At 37.5% G+C, this 17,112-nt stretch overlaps 1 protein-coding gene across 6 annotated transcripts in view; it reads right to left on the bottom strand.

Moving 5' to 3' along the window:
* BMAL1 (basic helix-loop-helix ARNT like 1) overlaps positions 1-17,112 on the bottom strand; it is a 51,872-nt gene that overhangs the window by 17,395 nt on the left and 17,365 nt on the right. For 4 of the 6 annotated variants that reach the window (XM_075755218.1, XM_075755215.1, XM_075755220.1 and 1 more), the window contains exons 2-10: positions 9,822-9,945; positions 8,945-9,092; positions 6,107-6,127; positions 5,125-5,163; positions 4,747-4,788; positions 3,614-3,771; positions 2,119-2,198; positions 1,009-1,101; positions 13-130 (exon numbers count right to left, since the gene is read on the bottom strand). In XM_075755218.1, the coding sequence (XP_075611333.1) occupies positions 13-130; positions 1,009-1,101; positions 2,119-2,198; positions 3,614-3,771; positions 4,747-4,788; positions 5,125-5,163; positions 6,107-6,127; positions 8,945-9,084 (691 nt within the window). In that variant the 5' untranslated portion in view covers positions 9,085-9,092; positions 9,822-9,945. Of the gene's footprint in view, positions 1-12; positions 131-1,008; positions 1,102-2,118; positions 2,199-3,613; positions 3,772-4,746; positions 4,789-5,124; positions 5,164-6,106; positions 6,128-8,944; positions 9,093-9,821; positions 9,946-11,799; positions 11,820-12,643; positions 12,796-17,112 lie in introns of those variants that run through there. The other 2 variants (XM_075755217.1, XM_075755216.1) reach the window with 2 other exon arrangements.

The raw sequence follows: 17,112 nt of genomic DNA, 5'->3' as shown, positions 1-17,112 counted from the left end.
GGTAATACTTACTTTTTGCATCTATAAGCCTTTCTCGTGGTGCAGTGTCAGAAGAAGAGAGCTGCTCCTTCACTTTGGCAATGTCTTTAGGATGAAGATAATCAAATAAACTTTGACCAATCAAATCATTCTGTAGAGATTGAATATTCAATCAAAAATTAAAATAATTGTTCAGTATATTTTAGCATCTATTATAAACAATCCTGTTACGTATTGGTCTCACCAAGGAACATCAAACATCTGAGATCTAGGATTTAATGGAAGGTATGTTTTCTCTGTATATTTAAGTTATGACTACATTACATAGTAATTTATTTCATTATTTTAGTAAGAGTTTTACAGAAATAGCATGCTTAATCCACCCACCGCCACCAAATATTCTGGTTTCTCTTCAGTCTCACTTCATATGGTACACATTTGAAGGAAAAAAAATAAAAATCACGGTTGCAAATGTTGTCTTTCAATATTTATATGACGAGTAGGTATTTAGTATATACCCAACTAAAGGTTGGCTGAGGAAAACTTTTGAAGGTAGTACAGTTTTTAAATTTGGTAAGGAGGGCAGATGACAGTAAGAATGAAGAATATTATTTACACAATATATGGTGCAAGTTAAGCCACATTAAGGAGATATTAAAAAACCATCTTAGGTATAATTGCTTCCCTGTTTCCATCAGTAAGTATGGAAAAAATTCACGCGAATCTATCGGAAGAACCTCAGACTGATTTGCTTACACTCCCAATTAGATAATGCTTTTGCAAGTCTGAGAGCAAATCCCTGATCAGAATGCATGAAGTAAGTGAAGTTCCTTTTTGCCTCCTTAATTTGAATGGAAACCAGAAACAATCTTCTCTAATGACATGGCAAAGAAAAGCGCTTTCTTTGCAACAAATCTCAGCTTTCAAGACAGACTATTCACATAAATAGCCCTCCGTATAAACGCATAATCATAAAAAAAGCTTTCAAATCTCTTAAGGCCTAACATTACTTAAAATGGAAAAGAATACCTGACTGTAGTTGAGGATCTTGAAGACAGATTCTGAAACAAACAGTATCTTCCCTCTGTCACAGCCCACAACAAAAAGAAATCCATCTGCTGCCTAATTAAGGGGAAAAAAAAAGTAAATTACTAAGTTATACATCCTCATTGCATCATTATAACTTTTAAAAACACATTGTATACAGTAGAATTTCTATGCTGGGAGAGCTGCCTTAACATTTAGAGATAACTGAGTCAACAGGCAAGATATGAAATTACAATAAAGGTTCGGGGTTTTTTGCATCTGCAAACTTTTTTGGCATCATTCTGGGCATCATGCCCAGAATGTAAAAATCACTTTTATGGGAAGAAAGAATCCATGTCTTGTCCAATAATATTATGACTATGTTTAATAATACCTTCAAATTAAAATATTATTTTAACTGTATTTATTCCATAGTTTCTCTTTTAGAAACCGAACATAGCCTGGGTATTTATTTATGTGCCTGCAGGCAAGTAATTCCCATTTCAATAGTACTCTTTTTCAGTCACATACAAGCGTGCAGGATTAGGCCCTAATTTTATAGCTTTAGAGTCACAATGCTGCAGAAATTAAATTCTGCATAGGCTGTATATGCTGCATTTGAATACTGCGGTGCTTCACAAATCACACAAGCTACTAGAAGAGCTTAACTACTGACAAATGATATATACTCTCCATGCTATAAAAGCGGTGTACAGCAAGCAGCCAAACATACTTAGTCATGGTGCATCAGCAACCTCAAAAAAAGGTGTTTGTTACATCATTGTATGCTGAAAATCATGTCAAGGTAGCCCATAGCAGAAAGTCTGCAAGAAAACTTGGTTCATTCCATTAAATAACTGAAGATTCTGATGGTTGCCATCAAAATACCAGTTTCCTCAGATCTCCCTCCTAAATCTTTCTGCTTAAATTAAGAGACACTAGTCATCGTTAAAACCCATTGACTTTATAGACTAGTCTTGCAGATTTCTTCATTATCCTTCGTAATCAGAACATCCTTAATCTGAGATACAAGGCAGAAAAATACTGGTGTTTTGCTTTGGGAGAGTTATATTCACAGCCATTAACATCTCTTAATTAAAAGCTGAAACATACCCTGAGAATAAGATGTTTTAATTCATCATCTGATAGAAAAGCAGGCTTATAGTTTGCTTCTGTATACGGGTTTGTAGCACCTAAAGAAAACAAAACATTCCCCATATCACAAATGCAACAATACACACTTAAATGAGCAATTTTTTCTTTGGCTCTTTCTTATACTGTTATTCATTGCATGTATTCTTTAAAATGAAAGTTGCTTTTTGATTTTGTTTTATTGTTGACATGAGCTCTGTTAGTATTAATTCTAAAAAAAAATGAAGCTTTTTTGCTAAAACACAAATACTGTATTACATAGCAATGCAAATTAAATGCCTTCTGAAATATAAGCGTTCCTCCACACATTTTTTAACCCAAATCCAGTGCTTAATTTATGGTCTATCCTCAGAATTAGAAATGAAAAGTACGATATTGAAGAATAAAAACCTTCAAACTATTTTTTCTCTTTATAATTTAGTAAAACGTGATAAGGTCATGTAAACAGATTGTCACTTACAAAATCAGGAACTTACAAATCAGTTCTCATTCCATGCCAAAGAGAAAAAACAACATTACAATGCCATCTCACAGCGCCAAACGCCCAAAACTAGCAACAAATGAGGCAGCTATTTATTAAAGAGTAATTCTTGTCATTCTATTCCCTTCATAAAGGCAAAAGAGTGTCAAATTAGTAACCACTGAAGTGCTATGAAGTACTAACCTAATCAAGTGACAGTGGCAGAAAAAGTTAAACCTTTCAAAAGTGCTAGGATAAATATGATTGGAAGACACCAGGTCTCCTAAAAACTAGAACAGTGAGCCTGTCTTTCCATTAGCTGCATCACTACCTTTTATCAGAGGCATATTTCTTGAAGGCTTAAGCTTTCACCGTCATCACTGATAGTACCCAAGCACTGATTCACTCTCATATGAAGCTTTAAAGACAGAAATACAGAAACTGCAACAACCTCAACTCTTCCAAACTCACATGTTTCCCTTCAGGTGCTTGTAACAGAAACTAGTTAAAGAGACTAAAATTGAATTTTCAAAGTACTCTCCATTCTTTCACACAGAGCTAAGGGTACAAACACAAAACCTCAGAAGTCCTGTAGAAATACTTACACCTAAAATCTAGCCTCTCTATCCAACCAGTTTTGCATGCTGCCTGCTTAAGAGCACTGCACAGTGCTACACAGGACTGAACTGCGCACTGCCACTTAAGCCCTTTGTTCTCTCCCCAAACCTGCCTCAGCTGCTTTGCTTTTGTTGAAACTAGTGGTGGTGATCAGTCAGGTCAGACGATAGAAAATTATTCTTTTCTCACCCACAAATTTCCCAGCTGGATCAGGATATTGGACCATGAACCAGTAAGGTAGAAATGAACGCGCAGCATCAAATGCTAAGAAAAGAGAAGTCCTCCCAAAGTGTCTTAACTTACTCCTTTTTGGCAAAAGGGCAAGAAAGGGAGAGAAAAAGCATGGCTTTGGGGAAACTCCACTCCCAGTCAACTTACCACGTAGTGTTTTCATATGCTGGACAGCCATTCTCAGTACAGTGAGTTTATCTAGCTTTCGAGACATAGCGTTGCACGTTGGTACCAAAGATGCCAGTTCATCTATAAAACTGTTCATTTTATCTCTACGCCTTTTTTCAATTTGACTATGAGCCTCCCTAAACAAGTAAGGTGGTGAGGAAAAACAGAAAAGCATGAGAAAAATCATACAAAAAAAATCCCCAAATCCAGTATAACAAAACCACAAGAATAACCTCCTCCTGATAATTAAGTTACCCTCTTATTCTTGTGAAAAGGACATCCACATACAGAATTCTTCAGATGTTTCATGTTCATTATGTGGGTGAGTAACAAGTTACAAGCAATAGGCAAGGCTGCAGCGCATAGCTCTCATTTACCAGAAAGCACATGTAATGTTGGCCATACAGTACACTGCATTCTTATTCTGAAACAACCCACTAAGCAGTACAAAATTACCTGAGATTTCTACTGCTGTACAACACTTTGTTCTGAGCACATACACCGAAATATAACTGGAATCATAAAGGTCACAGATAAGCAAATTCCAGTGTATATAAATATTGAATAAAGCATTCAATTAAGAATTTGTAATTGGTATAGTATATGAATATACTAAGTATTTAAAACTACCTTCTGCTGTGCCAATATAAGTCTTCTACTCACCCTACAGCTTTCCATTTGAAGTATTTGAGATACCTCTGAACTAAACTCTTTCTAACCAGTAAAAATGATGGTAAACACTAAGTTATTTTATTTTTGGTTTATATTTGCCCATATTAAACAGTGACTGTCAACACTTTTACAACCCACTATCGAATTTGAAAAAAAAACAAGATTAAGAATGTAACATTATCAGACACATATACAGACTTCAGCTTCAACAATAATATTATCAGAAGTGACTAAAACCAAGTTACCTACCAAGTTAGCATTTTCACAAAACTATATGCAGTTTATACATGAAAAATGTTAACAGTGCAAAGATATGGAAAAATAACAGAATGTCAAAGCCAGGAAAAAAGATCTTTATGATAAGAAACACATGCAAATATTTCATATATGGCAAAAGGTAAAAGATCAATTGTTGTCAATATATTTGTTTAGAGTATTACCTTGCATTTTTTATTCTGCCTTGTTGGTCTGTATACTCCAATCTGTTGGGAAACGGTATCACAAAGTTACAGTGTTGAAAACACTGAAAACAATTCTTTTAAGGCATCTTACCTACTGATCCTCATTAAAATACTTTTTCTTTTTAATTTGAATATTTATTTAACCTTTCTTCAGAAAATAACATTATTTATAATACTGTGGCTCAAAGTGTTGGGTTTTTTGTTTGCTTGTTTTAATTTGTTCAATCTTAAGCTGTTGTACCAGCAAAGAAATAATTTGGGACACCTGACCATAGTGACACTGAAAACAGGTATCTACACACAGGATCCTATGTCAGTACTGTGGAACTAACATTTTAGTGACTGTATCAATAGTACCTTCCATGCTGGTCATCTTTATCTGTATCCATACCTTCCCTGCAGAAGCAGAATAAAGCAATATATCACAAATCAAGCACTATTAGGGAAACTTATCAAACTATCATAAAATTAGAATAAAGTACTCTTGTCATCTTTAAATCCTAAATACAAAATAGAATAGAATATGAAAGCGAGAATTTGAAGGACTAAAGAAGTTGTGTGGTTCCTGTAATATTAAAATATTTTCTTAAATTAGTTCTGTCTCCTTCGGAGCTAACAAAATGGCACAGCTTGATGTGTTTGACAGTAAAACACGCTGCAGTTCAAAGATATCTGTTATACAAATGTTTTTCAGTTAACTAGAGGGGAAAAAAAAGGACATATCAAAGCAGATTTTTTTCATGCCTTCATCAGACATAGGGCTACTAACTTGCTTTTACTATAGTTAAAAGTTCAATTTACTATAGTTAAAAGCTGATTTTGGAGTAGGAGATGGTATCATTACTTCTTAGATGATCTACACCAAACAACCATTGGAAACGGCCAAATGCACCGATAGAATGAGAGACTGTATGAAACTAACCAGGCACGCTTTAATTTAGTACAACTTTCAGTGGAGAGACATGGCTTGCTTTTGTCTCGACATGAAAAAAAAAGGAAGGAGGCATGAAGAATAAAAAGGATCCCCCTTATTACATTTTAATATTGTAACCATATGTACAGAAACAAGGAGGACAAGAAAGCATAAATTTTCATAGCCATATCTGGTGAAGAAAGTTGAATGTCTAAGACTACAGCACTGTTAGGCAAAAGAATTAGGAAGAGAATGCTTTGAGATATATATAAATCTGTACAATCGTGCTTAAGCGCACACCCTTAAGCCTGGCTTATTCTGGTTTAATTTTTACCTGCAAATTTTAGGTAGAGGGGAGGGAAAGGCAAGCAAAAACACTAAGCATCTTTTTCAAGTGAAACTGATTATTAAAATATTTATACTTACTCAAAAGGAAAGCCATCAAGCCTGAAAAGAAAGAAAAATAAAGTACACCATATACAGAAAATAAGAATAATGTCTTAGATTTTTTTGTTTAAATTCTCAAGCTAATTTATATTCTATTTGAAATGAAAAGCACAATGAAAACAAGACAATAGCAGTGAACGTATTCTAAGGAGACAAGCTTGTTCAAATTAATCTACTTTCTGAAAGAATAATTCTGCATTTTAGAGAAAAAGCATAGTTCATTATACTTCATGTGAAAAACTAGTAAAACAACTAACCTAAAATATGTTATGCAAATCATTAAGATATTGTTTCATCTTCAGAAATGAAAGATCTGCACTTTATGTGTGTTGCCCTTGTGGTTAGATAAATGGGATTTCAGAGGACTCTAAGGTCAGAAATAAAATTTTAAAAATACAATAATAAAAAAAGAAGTATCCCACGTTTCTCAGTTTTTTCATTGTGCCCAGCGGGACAGATGAACATTTTCTTTTAGTCAGTACTAAAGTCCTAATTCTGAACTTTATACAGACTTTATCATATCATAAGGAAATTAGACAGAATTTCCACATACAAGCTAACTGCTGGCATCACTTCAAGACTGTAAAGTGATCTGCAATACCACTGAGCTTTAACATGTTAAGAGGCTATGTTTTATAAGACCCTTATGAAAAATCTTCTCATATTTGCCATTAACATACTAGTTATTCCCGTTCAACATTTTTCCACGTGCAATGCCACCTTTAGCTACAGAATGCTTGTTGTAATAAAATTCATTCTAGCCTTAGAAAAACCCAGAAAGCAAAATCTAAAAGAGGTACAAGGTAAGTTACAAATGCTTCAGGATAGTTTTTTTTCTTATCATATATTATTTCAACTGAAAACACTACTCCCAAGAAAAGAAATTAACTGTTTATAGACGTGTGGATGAAGTCTTGGATTCCAGCATTTGACTAAAAGAGACCATAGCGGAGAGCAGACAACCTTTGCTGAAGTGACAGCAATAGGTTGGACAGGAGTTTTCCTGGAGGAGAAAGAACTGAAAAGAAGCTGGTGTGGAGAGCTGAAAGCGCAGCTGATCAATATGCTTGCTGGTACTTGAGTGATGAATGAAGAGCCACACTAAAACAGTCACGTTCTTTCTTCCTTCCTTATTCCCTGACTTCACTGGTAAATGAAGCATAAGACTGGACACTCAGACAATTTATGTAACAAATACATTGTTAAGAGGCAGCAAAAGCTGAACAGTAGCATTTCAGAACAACATATACTAATATATACATATAGAAGGAGGAATCAAGGAAGTCTACCTTAAGTTCTATTTTAAAATAGGAATATTTTCTAGCCACCATTTCCTTTGCAACACAACATGAACTGTGGTACAATGACAGCTGTTTAAATTTATTTTACTTGAGATTCAAGGAAACAGTGTTTTCACATATTTAATAAAATGCACACACAACCTAAAGGGCAGAATTATAACTTACAAGAGCAAGCTGTCTTTTGGAAAAGAGGACTTGAGCAATGCTTCCTACCCAGAAGAATAAAGATGGAGAAATCCTTTCTAGAGAAGAGGAAGTTGGTAAGATTGAGGCTGTTTACTGAATTTTGTAGTAGTCAATTCAACTAGAGGGGGTCATGTACTTTTCAGGAAGACTAAATGCATATTAGAAAAGGTACATATGCTGTATGTTTGCGGCCTTTAAATGGTACTTAACGTTTTGCACGTAAGTTCTCCTAAAAAGAAATCCTATGCACAGGGAACCCAATTCACAATTTGTCATGCTCAGCGTGGATTAAAAATTCTACCCCTCCCTATAAAAAGAACTGCCAACAATCCAAAGGCCCACAATGATGAAATTTATGCTAAGTTACATCAAAATAACTACACAGCTGTGTTAATAATGGGTGTGACCCATTCACAAGTTACCCTGCAACTAGACTTTGTAAAGTTACAATTCATGTGAGGTTTGCACAGTAACTTGAAGTAGGTTGGTCTTGGTACAAGACCAATGCAGAAGACATTACACATTTGGAAATTTGACAAGCTTTACCATGACCTTCACTATTCTAAAGCAGAGTTGGTGTGATTGCTTTCTCCTTCAAACACCTACCCAAGAGAGAAGTGATGGCTTGGACAGTACTCCTAAGCAAGCTTCCCTTAAAGAGAAGCAGCTTTCTTGAAACAAAACCACATTCTACCACTGATTCAGAAGAAACCAAGTTTTTATTTTGTCAGAAATAACAGTCTACAGTCAAGGACCAACACAAGATTAAATCAGCTGATTAAAAAGGCAGATCTACTGCCGCTAACCAGAGACTACTCAGATTCGTATTCAACTGGGAGATCAAAATAGCTTCATCAGGCAAAGGTTGGCAGCACACTGATAGGAAGTGACTAAAAAGGCAAAAAATAGGTGAAGAAAAGGAACTATTCCCAGTTTTGCTTCTGCTTTTTAATAAAATTTATCTAACCTCCCGCTAGTCATTCTATTTCCTATGCAAACAGTCAATATAATCAACTGTCACACTATTACACTTCATCAATATTAATTTTCCACACACACACACACCAGACAAAGGTTTATTTCCTCAGCCTTACCCCATTTGATAGCCCTCAATTGTAGCTGCCTTGAGATGAACGTTTTATTTGTATTATTAAATAATGAACTTTCCTCTTAGTGCATAGTGGCTTTTTTCTTTATTAAAACCTTTTTGACAGATTGTCAAGAAAAGGTTATTTAAAAAAATGCTATAAATATTTCTGTTGTTTCCCCCACTGAACTGTTGTGTTACAACCTCTTTTAGAAGTGTTAAATCAAAAGAAATCCAACTTACTGATAATCAGTAGAGCTTCCCTTTCTTTTCCTGTTACAATCCATTCCTGAAGTGCTAAGGGAACTGGAGATCAAGTCAGCAGGGTCTGGTGACATAAAGTCACTAATTGTAGAAGATATGTCCATCCTTTGGTCTGCCATTGGATTGTCTAACATTGGGAAAAAAAGCCAAAAACAAAAACACCACCAAAAAACCACTGCATTAACAGAAGCAGAAACTTACGTATTTTTAACCAAAAAGTAAGTCTCAAACTTAGCATTCTTAAAACCTGCAAAAATCATAATTCTATTATTTCTTTTTGCCATAAAACAGATAATAGACAATTTCTCCTTTTCCAACTACTGGTGTATTGAATATTACATACAAACCACGACCATTCTCAAAACACATTACTTACCACAATTGTTTTTAAAGAATTGTCAGTGCGATCTTTAACAAAACCAGGTTTACTCTTATGTTAACTGGCCAGCTAACTGCTTCTCCCTAACATAAATAAAGGGTAAGTTCTGTCTGTCTTTCGCTGACTGGGAACTCTAGTTTTAGTGTGTCTCCATTTGAAGATCATATTATCAAAGTTCATAAGCTTTGAGAGTTCTAATTCCACTGAATTTCATGGAAATTCAGAAGACTTCCATAGAAAATCAGGTTAAATAAACACCTCCACCACAGCAGACCCCACAAATAAAAAACTAATAACCCAGTGATGGTCTAAGAATACTAGTTAAAGGTACAAACAAACCTAATTAGCTTTTTCATCCAAAACATACCTACACATTTTAATCCTCTAGATGGCAAATAATTATACTGTTGGAAGAAACTCTGTGAAAAGCTTATTTATTACTAAACGGCATTAACTGTGAAACAGAACAGTTTTTACCTGAAAGCCTGCCTTGGAAGCCTAGATCAACGTGAGAAAAGATGATGATGCTCGGCCTGAAGCAGTTGATCACCTTAAAACTCTTCCATGCCTCATATTCTGTTAGTCAAGTACCTTCAAAAACCTGGATGGGAAGAAAACCAGCAAGCTTACAAAACATTTTCAAAACAAGTTTGTTAAGAACAATTGCTTTAGACACAGTTTATGACAGCAAATAGATGTTTTATACTCAAGGATCGAATTTTAATTTCCTTATAAAGCACAGAAGCTTTGTCCATCATCAAAAAGGTTACATGTTGGGATGTGTATCTCCAATGGCCCAAGCTTTGGAACAGAAGGAATCTCTTCAGCACCACTTCCTTTTGGGCCCTGCTTATCATTCTTTGGTCTTTGTATAAAACCCCTCCACTCACAAACAATGATCAAATCTGAACACATTTGTTGTCAGATGCCACCAGAATGAATCAAACTCCTGCTACAGTGCAAAACAGACTTATCCCTTCACTCCTGGCTGCCTCACTTTTAAGGTGGCCATAGCAGTAAGACAGTTTGGGCTTGGCTTACTATTTTATTCTCCCTTGTAATAGCAGTTGGCACTCTCGAAAGGGGGCTAAACATTGTTCTATTCTGCAGGCTTCGAGTTTTAAATAAAATCCACATCCCATACTATAACTTAAGTCCTCAACTGTGTCTCCCAACTACACTGTAAACTTAGTGGCTGGTCTGCAGGTGGATGTCCTTCCCATCCAGATTTCTGTCACAGAAGTTTTTCTGCAAAACTTACTATGCAAGACTTAAACTGTTCTAAGTCTGCCTCTTGCAAAAGCTTTGAAAGTCTTTTGGGTACACTGTTTTCTGGTTAATGCATCTGTGAACATCGTGACTGCCTTTCCAACCTGCAATGACAGCAGTACTTCCCAGTTACACAGATCAGAAAGCTCCCATGACACTCTCAGAAGTTCGCAAGTCAAACAACCGGTATTCTGACAACATGACCACCTTATAACCAATTCTACTGAATGCCACAATATAGACATGTTGAGAGTTATAAGCCAACAGAAACCTCACAAAATCCAAAGTTGTCAGTACAATTTTCCTCAGCTCTGCCAGAATAGCAAATTCAGAATTTATTTCAAAAGTTTAAATTCTCTAAATTGCTGGTCCTGTTATGGTAATAACTGTCGGGATCACAGCTCTTAAATCTAAGGTCAGGCAAGTCATTGCTTTAATACTACCAACTTGTGAGCAGAGGATCATTGTTGTTCTAGAAGAAGAGCTTCCAAACTGCTGCTGAGGGCTCATCATCCATCTCACCTGAAAACTTCTCTGTGGTCCTCTCTCAAAAATGAAAAAGGAATCACAAGGTTGCAAACATGTGGGCATACTGATACAAGCAAGTTAAGAAGCCAGCTGTCACCAGAAGGTCACTGACAAAAGCCAAGTCAGTACAAATTTAAGTCAAATTATAAATTGCCATTGAATCCATAACCACAGTTTATTTTACAAGGCTTTCATTCACACTAATACAGTTACCTGTAGATCAGGCCTTACTTTCTTCCTGTTTCAGCCTTTGCCTAGTTGTCTGCTTTGTCTCTCTTACTCAAAGTAGTCCAACAACTATAAACTCAATTATGTTACTGTGGTTTATGAGATTACTACTGTATTAATTTACAAACCACCAGCTAAACCACAGTCACTGACCATTTCTCTGTGCTTGGTTCAGATGCAAAAACATTACCTTAAACCTCAGTTGATGTGCAGAAGTTACAGCTAAACTCACCGTGGCCTGTGGCTAAGCCCCATGAATCCAAATTATGAAAGTACCATCACACCAAATTACCTACGATGCCATTTTTTATGCTCTCCAATTACATCCATGTGCATCCATAATTCAGTCTTGGAACCTAATACAAAACAAGTAGTTTCTAAAATTTCTGGCCCAACCACCCACAATTAACTTTCAAAACTTCCTGAACACCTCTATGTGTGAGCGCACTTCTCGAATGCACATGGACCACTTCCAATGACCTCAAACAGAAGGTTGGGATGAGCTGGAATTGAAAGAAAAAAGAGAAAAAATGGTGTGTAAGTTTAACACAGCCTTTTCCCTTTAAGAATGCCTGCAACAGTCAGCATTTTAGCTTAATAATCAGAACACCGCACAAGTCACTGGTGTGCCTTAATGCAACAACAACAACAAAAATGCTTTGTTGTTCATCTCAAAAATTTCAAAGCAGTTTTACAGAAAAATTTTTGAAACCAAGTATCCATTCAACTGTGCTATTTTCAATTATAACCAAGTGTCTATATTTGATAGTTTCAAAGCAGCTATTTTAAGTGTCTTGACCATTTAAGCAGAACAAAGTTACATAAAAAACAGAATTCTCAATTTCTTTTCAAGTCAGCCCTTTCTCTACCATGTCCCAAATGCTCACCCGAGTCCTAACAACCACAGTCCTACATTTTAGCATTACAGGAGTTAAGAATCATTTAAGCATTACAGGAGTAAATTATCACATCATATGTCTCTTGAAATGAGGTTTAAGGTTAAGAAAATGTCAACCCAATGATCAGACCAAAAATCAGCATGCCCCACTATAATAAATAGCGAGCAGTTCAGAGAAATGTTTTGTTGCAAGGCTTTCTTAAAATTCTGAAAATTTTAATATCTTGCTATCTTTTCAGCCTCCAGCTGCTAGTTCTTCAATGGCTCAAAAAATCCTCAGCGAGAAGGAACACAAAAGTTACCCATATATATAAGCAAAGTTCAAATCTTCCTGTTCAAATCTTCAGCCTGTTGCCAAAGTACTCCAAGGACCTACTTGAAAAAATGCCATGTAGTCCACTTTCTGATTAAATTCTCCTGTAGACGAGAACCAAATGTCATTGTATCGCATGACAGTGTCTTTCCACAGCCTGTTTGGGATTACTCCCTTCAGGATTCCCCTCCCTTGCATTCAATCTTTCTCCAACCCCCTGTAACAAGGCTAATGAGACAGTAAAAACAAATCTTACTGTGCATCCCTTAAAAAAAAAAAGTTAGATGACACGTGACTAGCTTAATCACGCAGCAAAGCTGATCACGAGTACATAAACACCTCTGAGCAAATCAAGGTCAGAGTTAAAGTAGGTCAACTACGTCTGCCAAGCACCCATCCAGGAGTCAAGACCTCTTTACACAAGCACCACCAGTTCCAGTTACCCTGAGGCAAGAGTCAACTATCTCCAACATACATACATATTTATTCTAAAAGAAATGCAATTCATAACTTTATGAATCAGAAGTGTCTCATATCTTAAAAGCAGTATTTCACAACGACAGAAGAAAACCATGGTGTGGTTTCCTTAAAAAGCAATTGAAGACATACTCATTGTAATGACTGAACCAAAAACAGCGACAAAAAGGAAATCATCTACTTCCCTTCACAGCAATATTCCACCTCAGAAGTTAACCGTCACAATACGAACTAGTAAGAAACAGAAGAGCAGGATTATTTATCTTCACTCTCTGTATTTCTTCAAGTGGTGTTGTAGATGTATGTATACTCCAGATGCGCACGCACTCAGTAATGGTGGGAGATCTCCTCTCAGCAGCGCAAGGACTGCAAGCATCCCTATGATGATTTCAAGATGCATACTGGCACACGCAGGCATAGCTGCTGCAAGTAACAAGCAGTTCCTACATCAGAATCTTTATTATGAAATACTCTGTATGAATCAAAGGAAGATCTTTGAACTAAAGCAGTAGTATTTTCCTTTTCCTTCAGTACTCAAGGAGCAGCTGTCAGAATACTTCATATTTGCCCGATACATCGACACTGTTTTAACAGCACATTTGTGTTCCTTGAACCCCCTAATATTATTTGCAAGAACACTCTGTACGCCCAGAAGATAAAAAGCCCTGTGGCTTCCTCTCACACACAGATGCACCTCACCGCACCCTCTGGAACGAAGAAGTGATTTTACCCTGGTTTGCTTCTTGAGGTCATCCTTTTACCACTCACTCATCAGCACATTCGCCAAGCCCGGCTGCCTACAATCCACATCTGGTATTTGGAACTGTTCCCAACCCAACCTCTCAGCGGCATTGGTCTTTCAACCCCGTCCTTAACCACACACACAGAGCAGCAGTGACCCAATAGCCTTCTGCGCCTCTCCTGTTAGCGGCTGCTGCTACGTAGCTGCACAAGTATCCCCTGCTCTGCAGAAGGCAGAGGCACAGACTTCAGCTGCCCCAGTGACTTACTGGTCAAACAGCTGCTCCCCCCATCTTTCCTAAGGAAAAAGTAGCAGGCTGGAGGGAAGCATCCCATGAATTTTAACCAGCCACAAAGCTACAAGATGAATCATTTTGACTTAGGGGGGAATAAAAGTCTCAAATAAACAGAAGAAAAATACCACAGGCACAAAGAACATCTTTCAGCTCTAGAAGTTAATGTAAAGGCAGTTTCTCAATAGATCAATATCCTGCCAACATGCACTCCTCTACCAAAAACAGGTCTGTTCATCACTAGCGTGTCTGAGAAAAGACAAAATGGGACATATCACAGCAACGTCCCGCAGGAGTTTTCTAGACTGTCATAGTGGTAATGGAGCCACAGGAAAATATACTGAATTTTATCTTGTTCATAGAGCACTTGGACTTCCAGTTCAAGAGGCACATCACATCCCATCTCTCCTTGCTTAACAGGGAAGTACTTAAAATTTCCAGCTATTTTAACAAAGGACTTCTCTGTCGCTCTAAAACTGAGAATAAGTGGTAACTAAAATAACTTTCTCTTGCACTGTGGAGCTCAGAACTAGACCCAGGACCCCAGAAGTGTCTCGCCAGCGCTCAGTAAAGGGGAAGCATCACTTCCCTCAGCCTGCTGGCAACGCTACTCCTAACGCAATCCAGGAGGCTGTTGGCTGCCTTTGCTGCGAGGGCACCGTTGCCGGCTCATGGACCCCCAAGATCTTTTCTGCCAAGCTGTTTTCCAGCTGGGCAGCCCCTAGTCTGTACTGGGTCATGGGGTTTTTCCTCTCCAGGTGCAGGGCTTTGCATTTCCCTTTGCTGAACTTCATAAGGTTCTTTACATGGTTCTTGTTGACCCTTTTCCCTGGCCTGTCAAGATCCCTCTGATTGGTAGCACACCCATGTGGTGTATCAGTCACTCCTCCCTGTTTTGTATTGTCTGCATCTCCAAGTATGAAGCTTCAGACAGCATGGAAAGAGGAAAAGAGGCTGGTTCTTGAAAGAGAACTGAACAGATTTAACAACCGCCAAAAATCGTAACTCGTGTTCTTCTCTCAGTGAAGCAGATAAATGCTTGCTTCAAGGCTGGTGCAGTCCCATGGGAAGGCCTTACAGATGGAGATACAGACCATCTTCACAGCAGAAAATGAACACTGGAACGATACCAAAGTCAATCCATGCCACTTCCAGGAATCAAACCTGCTTAGACAAAAAAGGGTCTGTCTGCACTATGGATGAAGTATTTCCCTTCCTAGTAGAGGACTGGTAAGTACCTCTAGAGATAAGAGCTAGAAGTCTAACATACAATTCTACAGAAGAGCCACTGGGTCTGGACAGTGTATCATCATCAGAAACAGCACCCTGACTAATTGGTTTGACCCTCAGGAGATTTCATTTTTTCTCATGTCTCAAGACCATTTGCTTCTACCTATTCAGTGAATCCCAGCTAAAAGAGTGTTTCAACATGGCTTCCTAGTTTGCAATCATTACTGAAAGCTTGATCTAGTATAAGCTTCTCGTCAGCCAAGATTAGACCTTTTGAGCACTTCTTCTTTGAAGTGAGCTTATGTTGGCCTGTTCAGATATTTCACTTTGGGCAGCCATCAAAAGGGAACTAATCAAGTCCTTGGGAAAAAGGTGGTGATGCACACTCTCGGAAATCAATACTAACGTGCTGCTGTTACCAAAGGAACTTGGCCTGCTTCAATAATCAATTCTCCAGTACATGTACTCCTTAGGTTTCCAGAAACTGCTACCACAGGGAAAACAAAATGCACCTGCCTTGCTCGGAAGACCAGGTTTCAAGGGATTTCTGCAGCACGCCTACCAAATACAGCCATTACCTACACAAAGTAAACTATAGCCTCTCTATGGGCTTCTGGAAGCACCAGGTGCTGGTCCTAACATGACTAGATACTGAGTGTAACTATATCAGTGCTAATGTAACTCCTAAGCTCAGCCACAGTGGCCAGAAGAGTAGCCAGTTCAGATGTCTCTACTTAGGGCAGGAACCAGTGAATTCTGCCTCAGAGCTATGCAAACATTTTACTGGGTGCCTTGTGACATTTTGCAGATACACTGAGATCCCCACAGGTATACTAGGAACATATTTTCAGATTTCATCTCAAATGTCAAGACGACGGATATTTTAACGAGGCTTTTACAAAAAAAGTATAGCTGTCATACAAAAATCTGTATGATAACAGCTGATCTGCAAAGAGTAAGAAAAATTACACTAAGAATTATACCCAGGTGTAACTATCAATGCAAGATTGACTCTCAATTAGCACACTCCTTCCTGCCTTTGGATGCCTTATCTCAACAGGTCCTGCCGATCAAAAACATCCAGTTTGATTTCGCTGGAAGTGGATACAACTGAAATGGAATAAAAATCAGAAGGAAATGCAATCCTTGTTCATCAACCCTAAGCTATCCAAGGGATTTGAGGCGGGGGAAAGGTATGCGAAAGACAGAGGGAAATCCATCCTACCAAGTGGGTAAATCAATTATCCAGCATTAATACGCTTTAAATAAAAATGTAATCAAAGTTTTTGTTGACTTCTTTAGAAGCTTATGTACTTCCAGCATGCTTTGATCAGAAAGCTTAATAAAAACCAACACCAAAACCATAAACCAACAAAAACTCTCTCAATTGAGGCGGCAGTGGTTCTGTGAAGTCTCCCAAGTTGTGCACATTGCTTCTGAACTGTCAACAAAATAAGATGTCTTATCCTGTGCTGCACTGTAGAGTCAACTTCAAAGCAAAAATTTTTAGAAAATTAGAAATTTTTTCTTAAGAGAACTGTACACAACCTGGACTGACATTTCCAGAGCAGGAGAGGCATCAAGATAACAAGTAGGTAAGCTACTTAACTCACTCCTCATGTTTACACAAACAGTGGGAATTTACAAATCAGTGCATCTTTTAACTCACAACTGGGGATGCCTAGCTTTTGCACTTGCAGTTCAAAAGATGCAGCTTTCTGTTCCAAGATTTATCTGACTCCTGAATATGAGCACTAGTTTATAGCAGACAGATGCTTTAGATACAAGTTT

Source organism: Balearica regulorum, chromosome 5 (assembly GCF_011004875.1).
Source record: "Balearica regulorum gibbericeps isolate bBalReg1 chromosome 5, bBalReg1.pri, whole genome shotgun sequence".
Lineage (NCBI taxonomy): Eukaryota > Metazoa > Chordata > Aves > Gruiformes > Gruidae > Balearica > Balearica regulorum.
The sequence above is the reverse complement of the archived record's forward strand: the minus strand, read 5'-3'. Positions and strand labels throughout refer to the sequence as shown.